General features: G+C 55.0%; 2 protein-coding genes across 2 annotated transcripts; one reads left to right on the top strand and one right to left on the bottom strand.

Annotated features, from left to right (window-relative positions):
* Positions 1 to 11,739, top strand: PMM1 (phosphomannomutase 1). Its single transcript, XM_064656728.1, has 8 exons — positions 1 to 123; positions 225 to 342; positions 1,200 to 1,276; positions 1,456 to 1,547; positions 3,737 to 3,836; positions 4,638 to 4,713; positions 7,473 to 7,588; positions 8,377 to 11,739. Exons 1-8 carry the CDS (start codon positions 55 to 57, stop codon positions 8,497 to 8,499), a joined length of 771 nt encoding a protein of 256 aa, XP_064512798.1. The 5' UTR covers positions 1 to 54; the 3' UTR covers positions 8,500 to 11,739.
* Positions 11,740 to 12,080: 341 nt separating this feature from the next.
* On the bottom strand, positions 12,081 to 21,240 carry CSDC2 (cold shock domain containing C2). Its single transcript, XM_064656729.1, has 4 exons — positions 20,982 to 21,240; positions 14,593 to 14,858; positions 14,207 to 14,329; positions 12,081 to 13,947 (listed from the first exon to the last, which is right to left on the bottom strand). The coding sequence occupies exons 1-4, from the start codon at positions 21,177 to 21,179 to the stop codon at positions 13,785 to 13,787; spliced, it is 750 nt and encodes a 249-aa protein (XP_064512799.1). The 5' UTR covers positions 21,180 to 21,240; the 3' UTR covers positions 12,081 to 13,784.
* Between the last annotated feature and the right edge of the window lie 1,071 nt (positions 21,241 to 22,311).

The following is a 22,311-nucleotide window of genomic DNA, read 5'->3' as shown; positions in this document are numbered from 1 at the left end:
ACCTCCCCGGCGCGGTCCCGCCTCCCGCCCGCAGAGCCCGGGCCGGCGGCGGGCATGGCGGCGGCGCGGGGCCGGGTGCTGTGCCTCTTCGACGTGGACGGGACCCTGACGCCGCCTCGGCAGGTAGCGAGGCGCGGGGGCGGCGAGCTTTCTTTGCGGGGGCAAGGTCAGCGTGGCGGAGCTCGTCCCGCTGGCTGCGGCCTCACCCGCTGCTTCCCCTCCAGAAAATCGAGCCGGAGGTGGATGCGTTCCTGCGGGAGCTGCGGGAGAGGGTGCTCATCGGCGTGGTGGGAGGCTCCGACTATGCCAAGATAGCCGAGCAGCTGGGGGACGGGGACGAAGGTGAGACGCGGCCGACGAGGTCTCCCGGGGGTCACCTGTGCCCTAAATCCAACCCCAAGGCTGCCCCTGGGGAGGCTGGCGGCGCCCAGGCGGAGCTGCTGCTTGGCTCCCCCTCCCTCTTTGGAGAGCCGGCAGGGATGCTCCGATCCACGCTGCCGACTCCAGCGTCAGTTTTGTACGAGCTTCATCAAGGCTTTTACAGCTGCACCCCTCAATACAGCAGGCAGGAGCCTCCGGCAATTTTTGCCTCCCTGCTGCTCCATGTGGGATCTCCGGCAGGTTCCACTGGGGACACGGGGTAGAATAGGGTAGAAGCCTCTGCTCCCTCCGTTTTTTCCTTCTCCGGCATGGATAACAAGCGCCACTGGGCTCCAAGCTCTGCTCCCGCTTCGTTAGGGAGGCCGAGAAATTCCCGGCTGAGGCTGATTGCTGAGTCGCCAGTGCTGCGTGTCTGGGTTGCAGGGGGGGCTGGAGTTAGATAACCAGTAACCACATCACCCCGACAGCCTGGCAATGGGGAGGGCAGAGGAGAGAGCAGAGTAACACGCATGTATTTGAAAGCCTGACATTTTGGAGCCCTTATCTTCGTTTTGCAACTGATTCAGTCCGTGACCTCGGTCAGGTCGTTTCCCCCTGCGTGCGTCAGCTCTCCACCCGGGAACAGAAGATAATCTACTCATCCACCTTGTGGAAAGCAAGGAGAGTAGGATGGTCAGTGGCCCTTTACAGAGCACAGAAGCTGTGGAAAGTGTGGTACTAAGAAAGCAGGAGGATGCTCACTCAGCCCTGAGCCCAGTCCTTTTCGCTGCTTTTCCAGGCAATACTCATGTTTCCTCTTTTGCTTCCTTCCCCCTCAGTCATTGAAAAGTTTGACTACGTCTTTGCAGAGAACGGCACAGTGCAATACAAGAATGGGCAGCTGGTCTCCAAGCAGGTAGGTCCAGCTCCCTTTGCAGCCATGGCTTTCCTGCCCTGTGCCCTGCACGCTGTGAGGACCAGCGCCTGCCCCACCCAGCCTCTTCTCCCCAGTTGCCAGATCTAAATGTCCCACTCTTCTAGGTGGGCTTCCTAGGAAGTCAGGCATCTTCTTCACTTCCTCTTTTCTTCATGCAGGCCATTCAGGATCACCTGGGGGAAGAGCTGCTGCAGGATCTGATCAACTTTTGTCTCAACTACATGGCATTGCTGAAGCTGCCCAAGAAACGGTAACGGCCCAAGCGCTTGCAAATGGTAGTCATAACACTGAATTCTAGGGAGCCCTGGGCTCCAGAGCTCTCATAAAAACAGCTGAGCTGCAGAGCTTGTCTTGCTTCAAGTTTTATCTTAGCATCTAGAGGCACTGTGTAGGATCACTGTCCCACTGGGCTGGGCAGCCTGGGCAAATAATGGAGGAGGGTCTTTGTTCTGAAGAGTCTGCGTTGTTTTAGCGTAATGCCAGTTCTTTGGCCCCTCAGATTTTCCTCCTGGTGAAGCAAGGTACAGCCAGTGCACATATCCCATTTAGGACAATGGTGCCAGCTCATTACTGGTCAGGGCATCAGGCACTATTGGTCCTATGAGTTTCCAAACAGGCAAACAATGGATCTTAAGGTGGGAAGTCCAGTGTCTGAGCACAAGGTTTCACACTGTTTCTAATCCAGTGTCACTGGCTGGACAGTGGGGGAGCTGAGTTGGTACACCTCCTCTGAAGGAAGACCAGACCACTACCAGGACAGAAAAGGGTAGTTTTCCATTGGATCAGCTCATCCTGTTAGTACAGAAAGGAGAGAGAGGGAACAGATGGCATGAAGGTGGAAGGGTAGAGCAGGAGGACCTCTTTCAGAGGCAGCCTGCAGTCAAGCCAGGCTGGATGCAGAGTCAAACCCCACCTCAGACCACAGTTTCACAAATGCATGAGCCACCCAGTGCTGTTGGGAGCAGCAGCTCTGTCCTCCCCTCGCCCTGGCTGGTTTTTTCCTGCTCTGCCCATGTGTTTGTACAGTAAACCTGAGCAGGGGAGCTGTTGGGTCGATATTAAGCTGGTAAAAGTTGCTACACTGTGATCCAAGTTATTTGCTTGATATGAGTCACTATGTGACAATAAAAGGACTGGTGAGAGGGGCTAGGGTGGCTCCTTGCAACAGGACTGCTGGCTGAGCAGGCCCCTGAAAGCACGTGCTGGGACCCAGAACCCTCAAGGCTGTTTAGTTGCCTCACTGCTGTCTAGTTACCCAACAGCCTGGCAAAGTTTCAGCTCCCAAGTAGCTCTGTGGATTTAGGCTTATAGGATTTCTAGCAAACCAAGGGCTTTAACCCACATCTCCCGAGTCTTGGCTTGGGGTGTGATCCACCAAACCCTGGGTGCTGCAGAGATGCTACTCCCACTCCCAGGCTGCAGGCATGGCTGCCTGTGTGTCTTTCCCCATGGTGTTCTTCACTGTGTAACGAGACAGGAGGGGGAGAGTTCCTTGAGACTCACTTTATCACAGGGAAACAGTAGGCAGGGTTGGTAGGGACATCAGAGGGTTAAATGTGATCAGGAATCCTCAGCTGGACAGGGAAGGGGATCTCTCTGCTCCAGCTAGGTTTCCACAAGAGTTTCAGTCTATTTTCAAATTAGCAGTGCTGCCATCCCCTGTTGTTTCTGTCCCACCAGTGCTGGTACCTGTCTGGCCCCTTGACAAGCAAACAAAACTAGCTGGGTTTATAGCAGAGAGAAAAGAAGGTAGCAATTTTCTGCCAGCTCAGTGCTTTCAACCAGCCCACCGAGGAAGCAGCAGAGCAGTGATCCCAGCACAAGGTGAGGGTGGCAAGCAGGAACTGGATGCTGTCTGTGCAAGCTTAGATACGAGCTGCAATCAGAGGTTCAGGGGTTAAATGGGAGATACGAAGGCCCTGATTTGTGGCCTATGAGGACACGAATTGCCTGATTGCTCCTCAGCCTGTTGGTGGACATCAGCAGCGAGTTACACCAACCTGTGCTATTCCACTGCCCTAAGGTACTGCCACCTTCACAGCCCACACAATATTTCTTAAAAGCCTCATGGGGTGGAGAGGCCACAGTCTCATCAGGCAGTTGGTCCAGGCCAGGCAATAGCTGTCCTTGCAGTTATCACAACATTGGAAAACGTTACCTATCACCTCACTTAAGCTCCTTGCATTCAGCCTGTCCCCAGGGCACACAGGAACTGTTTATTCCTCTTCTCTTACAGTCTCTTTTTATAAAACTAGGCACCCCAGGGGGATCTTAAGCAGCTGTTGTTGCCTAGTCCCTGCCTGGTGTGAAGCACCCATGAGCGGGCATGGCTTCTCTCCTCCTGTACATCCTTGCAGAGCCTTGCTAAGCAGTCATTCCCCTGTAAAGGTTGTTTTTCTCTCCCTGCCCCAGTAACCTTCTTCCTTTGCCCACCCACAGAGGAACCTTCATTGAGTTTCGCAACGGGATGCTGAACATCTCCCCCATCGGACGAAGCTGCACCCCAGAAGAGCGAATTGAGTTCTCTGAGCTGGACAAGGTACACGGGCCAGACTTGGGCTCACCCTCCCATTTGCTGGTTTTGCACAACCACAGATCTCAGGTCTTATGTGCTTCCCCCCTTCCCAAGGAGAATGGAGCCCAGCTCCAAGCTGCGCATATGCAGCGAAGTGGAGACAGGACTGAGAGTCAGAAAACCCAAAGGGAAACACAGATGAATGGAAGAATTGGATTTCCTTGGGGACCACCAATGTGAAGGGGTGGCCAGCAGGATTCCCTGTGCTGTGGGAGAGCCACAGGGAATAAGGCAGTTATTTAACAGCATGTTTCCTCATTTACAGTACCCAAAGACAGCCCAGCAGCTGTCTTCTCTCTCCCACTCTCCCAGCCCCAACAGAGCTGGAACTAATGGGCTTTCCAGACTCAGGGAGCCACAGCAGATCTGCTGGGCAGGTCTCTGGAGCGTTTGGCCCATGCTCATACCAGTTTCTGCCTGGGGGAGCTTTCTTGGGGTTGAGGGATCAATTGGTCCTTGCAAGACTTTTTAAGCAAAACTGGAGACTTTGGATTATGAACTGGCCTTCTGGGAAACTGAAACAGTTGCATTTCATTGCCAAGGAATGGCTGGGATCTGCTCTTCCCCATGGACTGAGCTGATGGCCTTTTACTTGGACACTGGGCAGGACTGGTGGAATTTGGCTAAATGGCCTAGGACAGGTGGGAAGGGAGCAGAACAATAAGGCAGAGTTGCCCAGCAGACAGGTTACAGTGGATTCTGAGAGACTGTCAGCATCTAATTTTTCAAACTCTCTTTCCTTCTCTTCCTCCTTATCGTCCACAGAAAGAGCGGATCCGGGAGAAGTTTGTGGCAGCCTTGCAGAGGGAGTTTGCTGGCAAGGGCCTGCGTTTCTCCCGAGGTGAGCTGGGGGGGCTTCCTTGGCTCTGTCTTTATCATGTTTTCCTTAAATTTTTGGGAAGGGGAGCGAGAATCCCAACTGTTCCCTCTGAGAGCCTGGAGACCTTGGGAAGAGCAGAAGGAGCTTCTAGTCCTGGAGAGGACTGCCACAGGGGCATCACATTTGCATTCATGACAGGGACACAGCAGAGAATAAACCGTGCTGCAGATTTGCCTCCCAGGGAATTGGCCGGACAGGCAGATTTCCATGACATTATCCCTGCCTTAATTTCAGTTCATGGAGCCTACCGCTGCTCAAAGAGTCTGTTCTGGCTGAAGCATCAGCAACAGGGCAGCCAGCAGATCTCCAACACATGCACTCCTCTCTAGGAAGAGACAGGATCCTTATGTGTGTCTTGGTTCTGGGGTTTTCTTGGGAAGGTGGGCTGCAAGGGAAACATCTTTCTTCCTGGAAAAAGAGCTGACCAGGGGTAAGGAGTTTACAGCTCCATGCCATGGGCTTTTGCAGGGCCACTTCCTGGTGTGGCTCTTACAGCCAGTTTACTGAAGGTGAGGAACCAGAGGAGGGGCTTGAGCAATCCTGAGGGTCTGGCCAGGACAGGGAGAAAAATGAGGGTGTGTAAGTGGTGGGGATGATGCTGGAAGAAGACACTCTGCAGGGCAGGTGGGTAAGTGTGAGATAAGAAGGTGTCGTGTGTCAGCCCAGCCAAAGGGCAATGGGGTGGCGAGGCTGAGAGGCAGCAGGTGGCACCCACTCCTGCATCCAACGTGGGCCAGTACCAAGGATCTGGTCCTCCAAGGGCTTTCCTCCGAGAGCCTCTGCTTGCCTTCAGCATCCTGCCAGGGGCATCCTGTGCTGCCCACAGCACTGACACACACTGTTACAGGAGAGAAAGACAAGGTCCCTGCCACTGTGTCCCTGCAGGCACGGGGTGTGAGAGCAAAACAATGGGCCTTTCTCCTCTGACTTTGGAAAGCTGCCATGAAAAGCCCAGGCCTGTTGTGTAAAAGCATGAAGACAAGGGGAGCTGCAGGCCCCTCACTCCTCCACAAAGAAAATGCGGGGGGCAAAACAGGGATCCAAAAACAGGGAACACAGAAAAGGGACCCTTCTGCCAAGCTGGCTTCATGTGCCTTCTCCCTGGCTGTGGAGGATGCAAGGCCCAGAGGTGGTGGGAGATCTCCCTGCAGCCCCTCCAGACCCCTGGTCTACTTCGGTGAGGGACAGTGCTGGCTGTCCTCCACACCACCTCTTCTTCCTTTGATTTTCTACCTGCTCCAGCTGACATCAGGAGCCCCTTCTTGTTGCCCAGCTCTGTTTGAAAGGCTAGAATGCAGTGAAAGGCAGTATTTTTCACAGGTCAATGGCTTTGGATGCAAAACCAGGAAGGATTTTAATAATCAACCAAGTTTAGCTCCTGCTCAGATGCTGGATCCTGCTGCAAGCTTGGGGACATCCCCATTCCTGAGCTCATAGGGCACTTGCTCCCATTTATATCACAGTGCTCTGTCCAGGGCATCCTGTCTGGTTCCTCTGCTCCAAGCTGGACACACAGGCTCGAGCTCAAGCTCCCTCAGGCTCCAAGGAGGCTTGGTTTGGGATCCCCAAACCAGTGGGGACACTCAAAACAGCCAGGGAGGGGAGGACCATGGCATCAGGACTTGCATGGTTGAGCAACCCTGGGAATTGGTGCCTGTCTACTCACCACCTTTCTTAGAGAGGTAGGATTATCATTTATGAAGGAGAGTGTGAAATGCCAGGCTTTCTGAGGGATACTCCAGTAGATTGCCTGGATAAGATGAGCAGAGACCTGGACTAGCAAGAGGATGTACATCCCAGCTCAAATCCCCATTTCTCTGGCTCTGAGCGAGACCTAAACCTATATGTGCCCTAAGTCGCAGGCTTTATTTTGGGAGGAACATGTCACCTGTCTTGGTGTTGGGACAAGCCTGTGCATGCAGTGGGGTACCTTGAGAGGACAGAGAAGGTGCTGCCTCCAAGCACCCCCAAAAGGCAGCCCAGTGCTGGAGTAAACTCTACCTGGTCTAAGAGCAAGGGCTGGGAAGTTCGTTAACCCTTGGCTGTGGGTGTCCATGTCCATATGCAGGCTCTCTGAGAAAACTCCCTGACCACTGTATGTTTGCCACATCTGACTCGGTGCCTCTCCAGATGCTGGCAACCCTCACTTAGGTCTTGTGTCAAGAGGTGATGGGCCAGGGTTGTGCCCCAATTATGTTGATGGGCTCGTGGTACCTCTGTGGCAAGGTCCTTATTAACGTGCAGAGACAGTGTATGGGAGCTCCCAGTCCCTGCACGGTTAAGGAGCATCAGAACAGTGGTTTTTGAAGGGCCAGTGATGTCCAGGCAGGAGCCTAGGAGAGAGCTTGATACCAGTCTCCAAGGTCATTGTCCCCTGTTGGGACATAGAACATGCTGGTGCTATCCACAAGGCATGACCCCAGATCTCCCCCAAAGATGCCTCTCTTGGGAGGAACCTGCTGGTTCCTGCTTGCCTGCAGGGAAGCTGTGCTAATGTCACCCCAGCCATACTGATGTCTCTCCAGCCTGTTGTCATAGGAACAGCCTCTGCCACTATCCTAGCCACATGCCAAGAGAAACACCCAGGCAGAGCTGGTGGTGTTCCTGGCTGCTCTTTGGAGTGGTGGGTCCACACAGACATCCAGCTCCCTCCCATCCCAGGGTGGGACACCCTGCCAGCTCCCAGTGACATTTCCCGATGCCCTCTCTTCTGCTGGCAGGTGGCATGATCAGCTTTGATGTGTTCCCAGAGGGCTGGGACAAGCGCTACTGCCTCAATGTGCTCGATGACGAGAGATTTGACACTATCCACTTCTTTGGGAATGAGACGACCCCTGTGAGTATTCCCCGCTCGCCCCACACATGGCCGCTTTCTCTCCTGCGTGGAGCTGCTCTATCACGGGTCCAATGGCTCGGGTCCCATCGGCACCAATACAGACCTTTAGCATGAGGGAGGAAGATGCTGTCCTGTGGTGTGGTTTGTCATGGTCTCCATGATGCAGCAGGCCTACTGGGTCACAGGGAAATCACCTTGGATTCACTGTGCTGGCAAGCAGGTCCACCTCAGCCTTCCTTTCCTTATCCCAGCATCCTTGGTAGGGTGGCAGCCACTCCTGCAGCCTGAATGACCCCAAACACAAGCCCCCAGCACTTAGGAGAGGATTTCTCAACAGCAGAAACGGCTTCACCTTCCCTTTAGAGCAGTGGAGGATGATGCTTCCTTGCTGCTGGAGACTAGATTAATCATCCACTCAGCTCTTTCCAGATGCCAGCAACCTCTGCTCCCCAAATGTGCCCGCCCCTCCACAGGGGTAACTTATTAATCCCTCCACAAACAGAGCAGGGGTTAACCCCAGGCTCCTGGACAAGCTTTGCTGGTCTGGGACCTTCCCCATCCTATGCTCCTTCCCTGACATTGAAGAGGGGAGGCAAGATGGAGGGAGCAGAATTCCCAGCCCCTGGGGCCAGCAAAGTCCTGACTGCCCCTTCCCACCAGGTCCCTGCCTGCCCAGCTGCTGGCTCCCCCCCCAGCTCCCCATGGGACAGAGCAGAATGCAGATTCTTGGATGAAGTGGTTCTGGCAAGACCCTGCTAATGCTGTCCCTGTTTTCTATTCCCCTACAGGGAGGGAACGACTATGAAATCTATGATGATCCCCGCACTGTGGGACACAGCGTCCAGTCCCCCCAAGACACGGTCCAGCGATGCCGTGAAATCTTCTTTCCAGAAAGAGCCAATGAGTGCTGACTGCCAGGTCCTTGCAGCCCTGCCCCAGTCCCACCCTCTCCCCCCACCAGGAAAAGCACCTTGATTTGAGGAATCTGCTCAGGGTAGACCAAAAAAACACCACAGAGCTGGTGAGGATGTAACACGAGTGCAGGTGGGTGGCAGGAGGGAGCCTTAGCTGAGCAGCCCTTCAGCACTCCCCATCTGTGGCTGGGGGTTGTAGTACCAGACCCTCCTCGCCTTCAGAGAAACTTCTCTTGACAGTTCAGCTGTGGTGGGCGGTGATGCAGATGCTTTTATGGTTGGAAAGCATTCGAAAGGGCCAGTCGAGAGCGTGTGTGTGTCTGCTCCATGCTCCCTCTCCTCTCCTTTTCCACTCTTGTTTCTCTTAACAGTTCTGCATGAGGGAATATGCTTCTCACCTTTCTCTCTCCCTTGCACCTTGGCCCGGGAGGCCAGGGCTGCTGAGGCTCCAGACATTCACGGGAGCTGCTCCAAGGCAAGAGGCCAGGAAGGCTGTTTGCTCCAAGCCTGTGGTACGAAGGAATAGTTGCTATCCCAGCTTGTTGCACCATTGTGCATTCTAATGGAGACGTCACCATTAGAATGCCCTCAATGCCACACTGTGCCAGTCCCTCCCTACAGGTGACCTGGGAATGATAGCTTTGAAATGACTGGGCTGCTGCTCTGAGCTTTGCTCAGGTACATGAAGAAACCAGTTCTTCTCTTTAGCTTACAAAGCCCCCTAGGGTTTATTTTCTATATTATTATTCTATATTTTCAAGTCAGACCTTGCCTGGCATGGCTGGAGGATGCTGACACCTGGTGTGTGCAGAGCATGCTGTGGAGCAGTTTGGGGCAGAAGGCTTTCCAATGGTCTTCCCAATCCCATGTCCATTAGGTGTCAGAGATCACAGAATCACAGAATTGTTAGGGTTGGAAGGGACCTCTGGAAATAATCTAGTCCAACCCCCCTGCCAAGGCAGGGTCACCTAGAGTGGGTTACACAGGAATGCATCCAGGTAGGTTTTTAATGTCTCCAGAGAGGGAGACTTCATGACCTCCCTGGGCAGCCTGTTCCACTGCTCTGCCACCCTCTACATAAAGATGTTCTTCCTCATGTTGAGGTGGAACTTCTTCTGTTTTAGTTTATGGCCATTGCTCATTGTCCTGTCACTGGGCACCACTGATAAGAGTTTGGCACCATCCTCTTGGCACCTGCCTTTGAGGTATTTTTGTGCATTAATGAGATCCCCTCTCAGTCTTCTCTAGACTAAACAGGCCCAGCTCCTGCAGTCTGTCCTCATTAGAGAGATGTGTCTGTGTAAAACCTTACCCAGGGCATTCATAACAGACCAAGTCCCCTTGCTTCCCAGTGCTCAGCTTTCCATCCTGCTGCCAGAGATATTTTCAGAGAGGGCCAACACAGGCCAGACATGGTTCATAGTGCCAATGGAAGTACCCCCCAGGCAGTGCCCTCCAGGCTTGCTTTTCCACCGTCTCGTCCCACATACATGGTCATCTTTAGGGAGACAGGATGTCTAGTGCAGCCATTGCCTGTCCTGTTCCTCTCCCTGGATCTTCGTGGATTGCAAACCCACATCTCTCCCTTGACCTTCTCCCTCCTTTTATTCCCAGCAGTTATGTTGGGATGTGTGGCCACACTGGTAACACTGCTCACAATTTAGTGCTCAAAAGGAGCTGAAGGATCCATTCCCTCCAGGGAGATGTCCTGCTTGTAGCTCTTCAGGGCACGCATTTGTGGACCTGGAGAGTGCTGGAGGTTCATGCAAACTCCCCACCATTGCTCCTCAGGAGCCTTTCTCACCCCATCCCTGCTGGTATGGCACCGCCCTGTCTCTTAGTCCTCTTTTTTCTCCCCTTTTTCTCCTCTTCCTGCTCTCCTTGCCATTGCTCTTCATCTCCCACTAGCAGCTGGACTGCAGAGAGAAGTTTCACAGCTGCCTACTGCCACCTAAGCAAGGCACCACCACCTTCCTCAGGTGAGATACGCTGGTGCTTTTAGACACAGGGCAGGGCTCCCCCATTGCCATGGACAGAGTCCCAAGTGGCTGCCTGGCCACAGGAGCAAGGATACTGTATGACCAGTGCTGGTGGGGTACTGTCTCCTCCACTTGATTGCACATCTTAACTACAACACATCAGATCTCTGATGCATCACATTTGCATGAGTGCAGCTGTCTGCCTGGCATCTGGAAATCCCCAACAAATGCACAAATTCCTCTTTCTACCCAGAGAAGATTTCTGTGTGGGAGAAGAGGACCTGTTGGAGAAGCCTGAATGCAGGGTACCCATTTCACAGGTCACAGGTTTTGGCCCTCCACTGCAACCTTCATGGAGGAGTTGTGTTTTGTGGTTCCTCCTTCTGTGTTTCACTGTGGATCAGTTATGTGTGAGTCTTGGGGAGTTTATTTTTCCTGTAAGTCTATTCAAAGCCAGCTGGACCTCTAGTGAGTTTAGTTGTTAGTGAAGAGCAGGGCCTAGCCCTGACAGTGTGGGGCACTGTGGTGGCCATGGGGGCTGAAATGAAGGGAAAGGCAGACTCTGTCCAAGGCTGCTCCTGGTGGGAGTATGTCCCTTGCTCAGGGTGGGGGGAGTTGCAGGTTGAGCAGAGCAGAGACAGACATGACCTTTGAGGCACCAGCCATCGCTTTCTCAGCTCAGGAGCTCACTTGTGCATGTGTGGGATCAAGTTCAGGAACCTTCCCCATTCCTCTCTCTTATACCAAGCTTGGGCTAGTTGAGGGCATCTCCCACCTGGAGACCCAAGAGGCCAAGAGGGATGAGGAGGATGGTGGCATCAGAAGTAGCTGGGGGAGCCCCAGGGTCTCAGAGCCACAGAATGGTTGAGATCAAAGGGACCTCTGGAGATTCCTGGTCCCACACCCCTGCTCAAGCAGGGCCACTGAGAACCCTGGCTGCCTGTGCTGTGCTTTTGCAGGCAGGGATGATACAGGGATGGGAGCCCCATGCCTAGGGGACGGTTCACGCCTGTCCTTGGGACCCCTTTGATGCTCCTGTCACGGTGGGTGCCCACAGAGTAAGTGGGGGTTTCTCCCTGTGCATGACAGTGATCAGGTGTGGCAGGCCCCACGCCCGGGACTGTCTTGCTATGTGGCTCCATATCCATGCAAGATGGGCAGCTCCTGTCTGGCTGATACCAACTGTTAAATATATTTAAATACATAGATACATATATTAAAAAAATTAAAATCAATCCTATTAAAGCCACAACACACAAAAGTTGGAGGCAGCATGTGCTTTGTGCTGGGTGTGGGGGTGAAAGGCAGCCAGACGGCAGGCAGCCACACTTCAAAATGCCCACAGGAGCGAGGGACCAGCCTCAGTCCTGGTCACCCCTCATGGTGAGCAGCAGCCTCCCGTCCCAGGCTCACAATGTGCTCCCTGTGAGCAAAGGCTGGAGCACTCCCAGCCACCCAGGACATACTGTGCGGAGGTGGATGAATCTGTTCTGACGTCTGGATTAATCCCTGGGTGCTCCAGGTCCTTTACCTGAGAGAATCACCAGCATCCCCGCTGTGACACACACACAAAGGACAAAAAGCCAGGATGGGCAGGGCTCGTGGGAAACTCACTTTTAATGGTTTATTGCCAATGTTACAAAGGTTGACATGGTCAGACAGGCGGGAACCACACTGGAGTTGTAAAACCAACAACAACGAGTCTAGGGTTTTAGTTTATTTCAAAAAAAAAAAAAAAAAGAGAAAGAAAAAATCAGTTTGCCTTGGCCAAGCTGACTGCATGTCCTGGGTATGCCTGGAGCCTGAGCCAGGGTTGCCACAGCCCCTGGAAGAGCCAGGCTTTGAGTTGGCAGTGAGATGGGTCAGAGGGTCCCAGGGCAGTTCCCACACTAGCCTGGTCTAGGGCAGCATGTGGTGGTCCTCCCAAATCCACAAGGCCCAGCTGTCCTGCACGGCACCAGCCCTGCCCCACTCCTCTCCCTGCTTATTCCTCTCAAAAACAGCGGTGGCAAGAAAGGTGGCAAACACCCCCCTCTGTCCATGCTGAGGACCAGCAGTGCTGGCACCTCCCGCTGAGCACTTGCCCCAGGAGTTGGCTATCACCTCCTGCCCTGCTCAGGGGGGCTGCTGGCACCCCACTGTTCCCAACCCTGCTTTGAAATAAATCCTTTAAGATGCTGATAATTCCCAGAGCATCAGCACAGGTGCTGTTCCTCTGGAATCAGCTCAGGACCAGCCCAGTGCACATTATCCTTGTCCCTCCCTGGAGCTGTGCGAGCCCACCTGGCCAGGGTATGGCGGAGAAGACCAAAAACTAAGTTTGTGCTTTGTATACGAGACCCTGCCTACACTGAGGGGCTGGGGAGGAGGTGGCTGTGCTCGCCCCACAGCTGAGGCTACTCAGACCCCTCAGCCCCTCACCACCCCAGCAAGCTACAGACATGCACACACACACACACACACACACACGCGCGCACACGCATGGGAAGAGGGGTCCCCAGGGGGCTGGGGAGGCAAGGGGAGGAGGAGAAAGTGGCCATCTCCCCAAAACCATGTCAGCACCGAGCCAAGAAAAGCACACTACTGGCCCAGCAGTGGTGGGGAGCACAGAGGTGCCAAGTGCCCCCCTGCCCCATGCCCAGGTGCAGCCCCCCAGGCACAGCAACAAGTGCCCCCAGAGCCCTGCCAGCAGCTGTTAGTCTTGTAAAACTAAATCTTTGCTTCCTATAAGTCACTCACCTCCTCGTGGTACCGGTGACCTGAGATCTTATGATGGAGGGATGCGGCTCAGGTGGGTGCTGTGAGCTGCCAGCGATGGGGATGGGTCTCAGACACCCAGATCCTGCACAGTGATCTGTCATCCCACACTGCCCTGTTTTGCCCCTGCCAGGGCATGTCCCAGTGTAGACCAAGTGGGATGCCCATCTTGCCAGAGTGGGATTCAGGAGGATGAGCCTCCCTGTGCCCCCTCCTGCTCTCAGCACCTGCTTCAGCCCAGGGCAGCTGGAGGACTCTGTTCCCCATGGCCTCAGGGGGCAAGGAATAGGGGACATGGGGCTCGGTGCTGCCCCCAGAGCTGGGGGTGGCCAGGGAGGGCTCTGCTTCCCCTGTCCCCCTCGACAGACACTTACAAACACACACAGAGAAAGGAAACCGTAACCTTATAAAAGACACTGAACGCAAACGCCTGCAAGTTTGGGGGCAGCCCCGGCCCCATCACCGCCTCGGCTCCCCCCACGCCCCCTGTGAGCGGCCGGGCAGGCTTGCTCCATGGGGCTGAGTGGCTGGCGGCCCTCCGGGCGCCTAGGAGCCGATGATCTGGCCAGACCATGTCTCGTGCTTCGTGTGCGGCGCCAGGTTAGTGAGGACCACCTCCACCGCCTGGAACTTCTGGTTCTTGGGAGGGATAGGGCAGACCTTGTACGTCACCTCATCCCCCTCCACCGGGACGTACTCCCCCTCGATGCTGTGGGAGAGGAAAGGAGAGATGGTGGGGCTGTGGCCAAGAGACAGACCCCTGCCCCAGACCACCCAGAACCAAGGAAGGCACCCGACCCACCAGCTGTGCCTTGGGAAAGAAAACCCACAGGTGATGAGGGGTAGAGGACAGGAAGAGCCCCATTCCCACCCAATGGAGACATCCATGCCCCAGCCCACAGGTCTCCAGCCCCACACTGGCATGGCTCCCCCGGGGTGTTCTGGCACCACACAACCCCGGGACTTACTCAGACACATGCACGAAAATGTCCTCTGTGCCATTCTCAGGGGTGATAAATCCGTGTCCCTGGGAGCGAGAGAACTGCTTGCAGACGCCTTTGAAGACGGGACCGGCAGAGGCACGCGCCGTCCTGCGGGAGGAAAGGGAAGGAGATTTTTCACTGGTGGCACTCACCCGGGGGGCAGCACAGGGAGAGGTTTGCTATGAACACATGATGCCCCCTGGGAGAGCACACGGCACCCACCCGCAGCACCTTTGGCAGGTATGTGCAGCGATGCCGGGCGCTGCGTTGGCAAAGTGCACCGGTGTAAAGGGCTCTGCAGGTACTGCAGGTGACCACAGCCCCTGCTTAGCTCAACTGGACGGTCCCAAACCCGCAAGCCAGGTACTTACGCCGAGTAGGTCCTGGTCCTCTTGGTGGGGAGGGGGCTGGGCAGGTCCCGCAGCAGGAGGTTGCCTCGCTCCCAGATGCGGCTGCCCTCCCGCTGGAAGGGGAAGGTGGGCCACACTGGTGACTTGGGGGAGTGCAGCGGTGGCACCGCTGGCGGGGCGCTGGGGTCCGAAGACATGGTGGGACCAGCGGGCTCCTCCGTTTTGGGGGCAGGTGGGCGGGCGGCAGGAGAAAGGACACCCGGGCGTGCGGGTCTACTGCTGGTGACCTGGGGAGCAAAAGGAGGCGGGGGTTACAGGCCCTTCTCTGGGGCTTTTGGCAGGGACAATTTGCTGTCAGGAATTGCCCCTCTGCTCCCAGCCATCTGTGGGAGCAGGCAGCATGCTGCCAGACTTCTGTATTGGACACCAACCCCCGACACTAGGAATTGCCCCTGGAAGTCTGAGATGTTCCAGCAAATCAATCCCAAGGGAAGAGCCTGGTTTGTGGCTCATTTACCAGGATAATCCCATATATTTGAGATGAAGTCACTAAAAAGCACAGCCTGGGAAAAGAAGCAGTGGAACATGAGCTGCCACCAGCAGGGACCATTTTGGGAAGGATGCCCATGCAGTGCCAGCATGCCTGGGTCTCCAGTCTCAGACTCTGAGAACTTGTCCCAGCCTGAGATTTCTAATAAAGGAGTGAAAGAGAAAAGCTGAGACAATAGGTAGGTCAAGGCCAGGGGCCTGAGGTCTCCCCAGCAGAGGAGGTTGCCTCAGCCCTATAGGATTTAGGACCAAACTCCAGCCCCAGCCAGCGGCACATTTGTACAGGAAGGGACACCAGTAGGCTGTGATGGGGCTGCCAGCAGCCCTCACACCCCATCAGCATCTCAGTGAGCCACAACACAAGCACAACCTCCGGTTGCTGCTATCATTAGGCTCCAGTTTTTGGCTGGCATCATGCAGTTTGCAAGGAGTTAAAGCCCTAAGGGGAAGAAACCCCACAAAGGTGTCCTGTCAGAGCAATTGTGGGCACTATTGTCCTTGCTGAAGCACCCCAGCATGAAATTGGAGGGGTTGTGCACTTCTAAGCCTCCCAGTGAGATGCATGATCAGCACTGCAGCCACTTGCTCAGAAAGCCTTTGCTCTGACGATTTCCAATCAGTCGCTGCATCTGACACTGGTGCCTCTGTCCTGGGGTGCCCCACACCAGTGGCTGCTTGGGGGCACCTCTCTTTGGGTGTGCTAGGTGAGGGGGCTCACCCATCTCCATCACTCCTCAGCCTTGGGGGTTTTCCCATCACTCAGAGCTGCAGAGCCTGACATCCTATAGACTTACCATCCCCTTCTCCACCACCCACTTCAGCCCTTTCCCACCCCACTGGGGCGTGCAGCATCTTTTGGGATGACACCTGCACACACCAGGAAACCCAGAGAATATTTAATTTGTTTTCTGACTCACTGTGGCCCCTTGAGACATGAAGGCCCTGGGGGGATGTGCAAAAGGGGGTCACCTCCACTCTGAAATTAGCAGGCACCAAGGACATGGAAAAAGATTTCTAGAGCAGCTGAAGTTTCAAGGAGGGACTAGGCAATTTCTGCTCCCCTCACCCACCTCTGCTTGCTTCCCCTGCCAGAGGGTCTGCCTGCCACTGGATCCCCACTGCTACCAGTCCAGCTTGGATGCTGCCATGGGATGCTGCCCATCTGGGAGTCAGCTGCCCCCTCTCAGCCTTGCAGAGCTTCACCTTCAGATCCAGGTGGCACAGCCCACACTGGAGTCCTACCCCAAGACAGAAGCCACCATGTTCCTCTGCCCTCCAAGATGACTTCCAGTCACAGCCACAAACCCCTCCAAAATATCTCTCCCCTTGCTGGCTCCCCACCTACCCCCACACCAAACCCTTCCTGTGCTTCAGTGGCTCCCCTCTGCCACGAAGCAACTGGAGCATGCATGCTTGTCTTCTGCTCCACATCCCACCCCACAGAGGAGCTCCTTGGCTCCTGGCCCAACAGGCTCAGCATCTCCTGCCCCCATGCCCAGGTTCAGCATCTCTTTCCCCTACACCTTGGCTCAGCAACCCCTTCTCCCGTTCCCAGGCTCAGGCTCACCTCTCCTTCCCCCACATCTCTGGAGCTTGGAGAGGCTCAGGGAACACCCAAATGAGACACCCCAAAGCCAGGCCAGACATCAAGCAGCTTCATGGCTCCTGTCTGTGCCCCAATCTGTGTCCCCATCCAACCTCCCTGCCTGTGCTAGCAAGCAGTCTGGCCACTTTAGGCCAGCAAAATGCAGGATCCATCACCTTCCCAGCAGGTGTCAGGGCTGTAGGAGTGGGATTATTTGGGGGAAGCAGGGCTGTAGGAGTGGGATGGTTTGGGGGAAGTGGCCCTCAGTTCTCTGCCACATCATGAAGCTGCCACTATGAAAACGGCCTCACCATGATGTACCTCCTCTGTGTGCGCTTTCACTGACAAGGCCTTTCCATTCCCCCACCAGATTAGGGACAATGGAGGGTATTTAACCTGAATAACGATGCTTGGAGCAAACTATTAGTATGCTGAGGGAGCTGGTTGGCATCCATAAGGGGCTGGAAAAATGGAAGTTTCCCAGAGGCTAAAGAAAAGTAAGAGGCAAAGGGGAAGGGGTGTGCAGGAGTGGGAGCCTTGCAGGAAAAAAATGCTGTGGGCTGGTGAAGTGGCAACCAAGAGTGGGTTTGCTCCAGGTTCACCTGTGGGAGCAGCCCAGGCTCAGGTGCCCTGGAAGGCTCCCTGGTTTGGAGGACGAGGAGTGGTCAAGAACAGTAGCATGCTGGGCATCACTGAGGAGGCAGACAATCTGATCCCGAGGGCCAAGGACAGAAGCAGAGGGTGCCCTCCTGGGCTGCTGTTTGCCCCCAGGAGCTGAGCTTGCTCCATGTGGGAGAACAAGCTGGACAGGATCGCTCACAGGCACTCTGGGGAGGGCTCTGGCTGGCCCATGGGGATGTGGGAGGGAACCCTGATGTGGGATGACATCTTACTGGGATAAGCACAGGGATAGGGCACAGCAAGGCTGTGGGATCCCCATCCTTAGGGGTATGCATCCCCTGGACACGTCCCTGAGCTGCCTGCTCTAACTTCTGCTTGGAGCAGGGGCTGGAGCAGGGCCCCCTGTCCTGCAGCCATGCCAAAGCTGTCTCCCGCAACCAGCATGCACACTCTGCCCCTCTTCAGCATCTGGAACAAGCATCCCAATTCTGTGGGTCAGCCTTGGTGTCCAATGGCTGAATGCCTGGTTTTGCTGGTGCTGGTGAAGCTGAGGTTGAATGGGAACTTGGCACCACGTGAGACTCCAGAGCAGTATCCTACCTCCTACCTCACTGAAATCCCCACAGCAAACAAAGGGACTGAAGAAATTAAACTCAGGGCAAAAGTGGGCTGAGAGAAGACAGGGGACACAAGCATATCCTCCTCCCCTCCCAGCCCAGCCAGAGGTCAGGGAAAACCTTCCTGTTCTCTCCTTTCCTTTCTGTGCTCCATCCCACCATCATCTCCCCAACCCTTTCTCCACATCGCAGCCCCAGCAGGTGACAAGGAGGAAGCACCTGGGCACAGGAGGCATTTTCACCCTCTCCTCCATCTCCTGTGGTCATGAGAACCCCTGTTGGGGATGAGAGCACCTCTCTCCACCCCAGGAATCTCCTGGCCTGGCTAACACCACCCACGACACTGTGTCTACTCCACGCATATATACAGTGCAGGGATGAAATCCGGGTCACTTTGAAGAAGAGGAGAGGCTGCAGCAGCCCAGCTCTGCCGTGGGGCATGGGAAGCCTTTCCAGCATAACCCCTCTCCACCATCACTGCTGGACCTCCACCTTGCTCCTCCCTGTCTCCCCTTGGTGGCTTTGCTCTGAGGGTCTCCCAGGGTGATCATCCTTCAAGTCAAAGAGGTGTGTGAGCAGCACCGAGCCCAGGGCTCCCTGAAGGACGCTCTTCATAAGAAACACCTACCACCCTATCTGCCTTCCCCCCTCCCCAAAGAAACCATCTCAGAGCCAAACTCCAGAGCCCTCTGGTGACAGGGTCTCCTTTGGCAGCAGCAGCCAGCTTTGCTTTTATATTTTTTGGAGGGCAGGCTCCTGAGCTGGCAGAGCTGACAGTCGGGAGCGCTCGTAGGCTAAGGCAGGGAACCCAGGCCAATTAAGGCAGACAGGCAGTAGACACATCAGCTTTTATCTCAAGATCCAAGTACCCCATTCATCAGCAGTGACTGAAAGGTCTGCGGTTTATCAAATAAAATCACTGTCTCTCTCCCCTTCTTTAAAGCCAAACACATTGACTTGGGTGCTGGCTGTGACCTTGTTTAACTAAACAGCCTTTCAAGGTCTCCTAGAAGGGGGGAAAGAGCCTTTTGAAGAGGCACCAGCCTCCGTCCGCTACTCCCCGTTCATTAGCAGCAGCGAAGAAAAAACCCTCACACGTCCCTCACCCAGGCGGGGGAATACGTATTTAATTAGCTTAATCGCCCTCGGTGAGTCGGCCCTCCCGTGCGGCTTCTTTGTGCTCCTTCCCATTCGCTGGAATCCCCGGGATGCCCAGGATGGATGGGAGGATGGGTGGCCGCTCTGCTGGCGGCCGTCACGCTCCGGCTGTGGACGTGACCCTTCAGCTGGCCTGTCGTTGCCTTTATGGGCTGTTCCCTTTCACGCCGCTGCTTCTCTTTGTAAATCCCCAGCTCAGATGCTGTCTGCCACAACACTCCCGAGTGCCACTGCTCCCCCCACCCCAGCCAAGGAGCTGAATATTTTCCCTCAGCTGCCCTTTCCAGCAATCTTCTGCCCAGGCTCTTCCATGCCACTCGCCATCGTGTTTTCTCCACCCCTTGGAACTACCAGTGGCCTCAGTTTAGGAGTCAGGTTTACCACCCCTCTCAATCCACTCCAATAGAAAAAAAGGTCTCTGTATGTCAAAAAGACACCCCACCTCCACAGCCAGCTGCCAGTAGCCATCTTCTCACCCCACAAAGCAGGGAAAGCAATGCTCTGGCCCGCTGCCATCCTCAGGGAGGCTGATGCCCCCCCAGACCCAGCTTGTCTAGACACAGGCTGAAACAGAGAAGAGCTACACCCCTCCAGATGCACGAGTGTGTCCCCAGGGCTCGATGCAAAAACAAAAATCCCATTTTTCAGTTGCTTGGCATATTCACCTGCCGAGGGACCCAACAAAAACATGGTGGCCAGCAGAGATCCCAGGGGGGCTGCCATGAAGGTCAGGAACAAGCTGGGGAACAAGGATGGCTCCAGGCAGCGGCTACCATGAAGAGGGCCATCACAGCACTCGCTGGGCTATGGTTCTCCATCCTCCCTTCCTTGGAGAAGGCTCACAGCCTCGGCGTCTGGCAGGTTTTTATAAATGCTGTCTCTGTCCGATGCTAATGAAAGCCTCTCAGCTCCCCCCTGCTCCCGTTTTTTGGTTACCAGATCATGCTGTTAAGAGTTAAATACCAAGCAAAGCAAATCTCTCATCTACCCTGAGTGTTACAAACCCCTTTGCTGAGACAAATTACTATAGGAAAAATAAAACTAGGCGGTTTTTGGGGAATGCACACTGACAGCGTCCCCTCCCCAGCTAAGCCAATCACGCTCCCAACTTCAGAGATCTTTGCTGAGATAGTCTCGCCTACGATACAGCCTGCTTAGCGCTAAAATATGAATGTCACCTTTATGGATTGATTATAAAAAGCTCCCCTAGTCAGTGCTGGGCTGCCCAGTTCTCAGGGAGGCCATGGGGGAGAGCAAGCAGGCTGAGAGATGCAGAGGAGAAGCAAGGAGAGAAACCATCATGGAGGCTTGATTTACCTTTTAAGCATATATGCAAAATCATCACAAATACCGAGTTTGTGGGATCTGTTTGTTTTCTTGTGTAGGTTTTTATTTTTTAATTAGCAGAGTGTTCAAAGACGTGGTACAAACATCTTCCTCTGTGTCCTTCCTTCCTCCTTTGTGGATCTAACTTGCCATCAGCAGGAATAGCGCAGCCAGTCCCAAAGAAACACCAATTCAAGCCACATCATTATTAGTCTGCTTTAATAAGACGGATTTTTCACAAATTGCCTTCCCCTCACCCGGCAATCAGAGAGCTGGGTCCCAGCTGAGCTCAGACCTCCGTGGCAAAGCCCTGGATTATTTGCCCCCCAGCCAAAGCAGACGTGCAACATTGCCGCCGCCACCCCCAGGGGAGTTATTGTTCCTGAGGCTGGTAGGGAATAACCAAACCGCAGGGAAGTCACGCTTCACCCTCGCACCTCTCCATCGTCAAAAGGAAAAAGCAGGTTTGAAAGAAAAAGGTGGTGCGTGAAGTTTAACCTCCAGCTACAATAGCCCGGGCACGCTAGATGGCCATTGTGCCTCCCCTTACTCACCTCCTTAGCAGCGACGGGCTCCTTGGAGCTGCGCTCTGCAGAGCATCGGTGCTCGGCGGGGCCGGACACTGCCCCGCTACCTTGCGAGGAGCAGCGGTGTCGCCCGCAGCCCGGCTCCGGGGGGCTTCCTCCGGCTGCCTGCTGATGGATCTGCGGTATCTGATGTGTGTATGATGTGCGCTTCGAGCACACACGCATCCGCACGCCTTCCCCTGACGTCAGGGCCGGGCCAGGGGGAGCGGGCAGGTGGGAGGGATCAGCATGGTCATTTCTGAGCTAGGCTTAAAGGAGAAGGTCTGTATGGGGGGCCGGAGGTGACGAAGGTCGGTCCCGGGGGGCCGCGTCGCTCCGGTTGCACAAGGTGACGCATATCGGTGGCACGGCCAGACGCAATGGGGCAGCCCCACAGACTGCAGGGACAGAGGATGGGGTGTGCGGGGTGTGGGAAGGCACCCGAGGCAGGGATGGGGACAGGAGGCCAAGTCTGGATGGGGAGGGGTCCCTCGCAATGGGTCAAACTTCTCCCCTGTCACCTCAAGTCTCACTGGTGCAGCTGCAACTGCTCTCCCCGCCTGCCCCAGCCTCTCTGCCCCCTGCAGCCCCCAAGCACCCATGCCACAGACACCCCCGGTGCAGCAGGAGAGCACAGGGGGCACATGCTGCAAATCCATCCTACTGCCTCGCTCCCCTGCTTTGGGCTCATAGCCAGCTGTTGCAAGCCCAGGTGCTTCTTAGGGGTCTCATTTCTATCAGTGCTCTGTGCCAATCCCCAGCCCCAAAAGATCCTTGTTTTCTGTTTTCCCCTGTGCTGATCTGACCGTGCTCAGGAGAGCCATCTCTGTGGGCAGAGGCAATGTCATAAACTGGCCCAAGACTTTCTCTCATAGGGGCACAGGGTGATGACACGAGGACAGGAATCAATCGTTTGCTGATTCCACTGGGAAATAGGGCGAGGAGTAATGGGGTTTAAATTGTAAGGAGCAAGATTGATGTTAGACATTATGAAACGCTTTCTAACAGAACAGACAGTTAATTACTCAAGTAGATTGCCCGGGGAAGCACCAGAGTCTCCATCACTGGAGGTTTGTAAAAATAGGCTGGGTAGGCATACTTTGTGGGTAATTTAGGTGATGGCAGCCTCATTTTGGAGTAGAAGGGTGGATCACACCAGCACCTTATCACGCAGGTCCCTGTGATCCTGGGAAAAAATATACAACAACCTCAAACAACCATGGTGCAGTGTCAGTGCTGCTGGGAGCTGTTACAGCCATCTTGTGACATGGGGTGGTTGTGTGTTGCTTTTGTTTTCTTTAACTCATTCCTTGATACA

The sequence above is a fragment of the Pseudopipra pipra genome, chromosome 5 (assembly GCF_036250125.1).
Source record: "Pseudopipra pipra isolate bDixPip1 chromosome 5, bDixPip1.hap1, whole genome shotgun sequence".
Lineage (NCBI taxonomy): Eukaryota > Metazoa > Chordata > Aves > Passeriformes > Pipridae > Pseudopipra > Pseudopipra pipra.
This window is presented reverse-complemented; position numbering and strand designations above follow the sequence as displayed.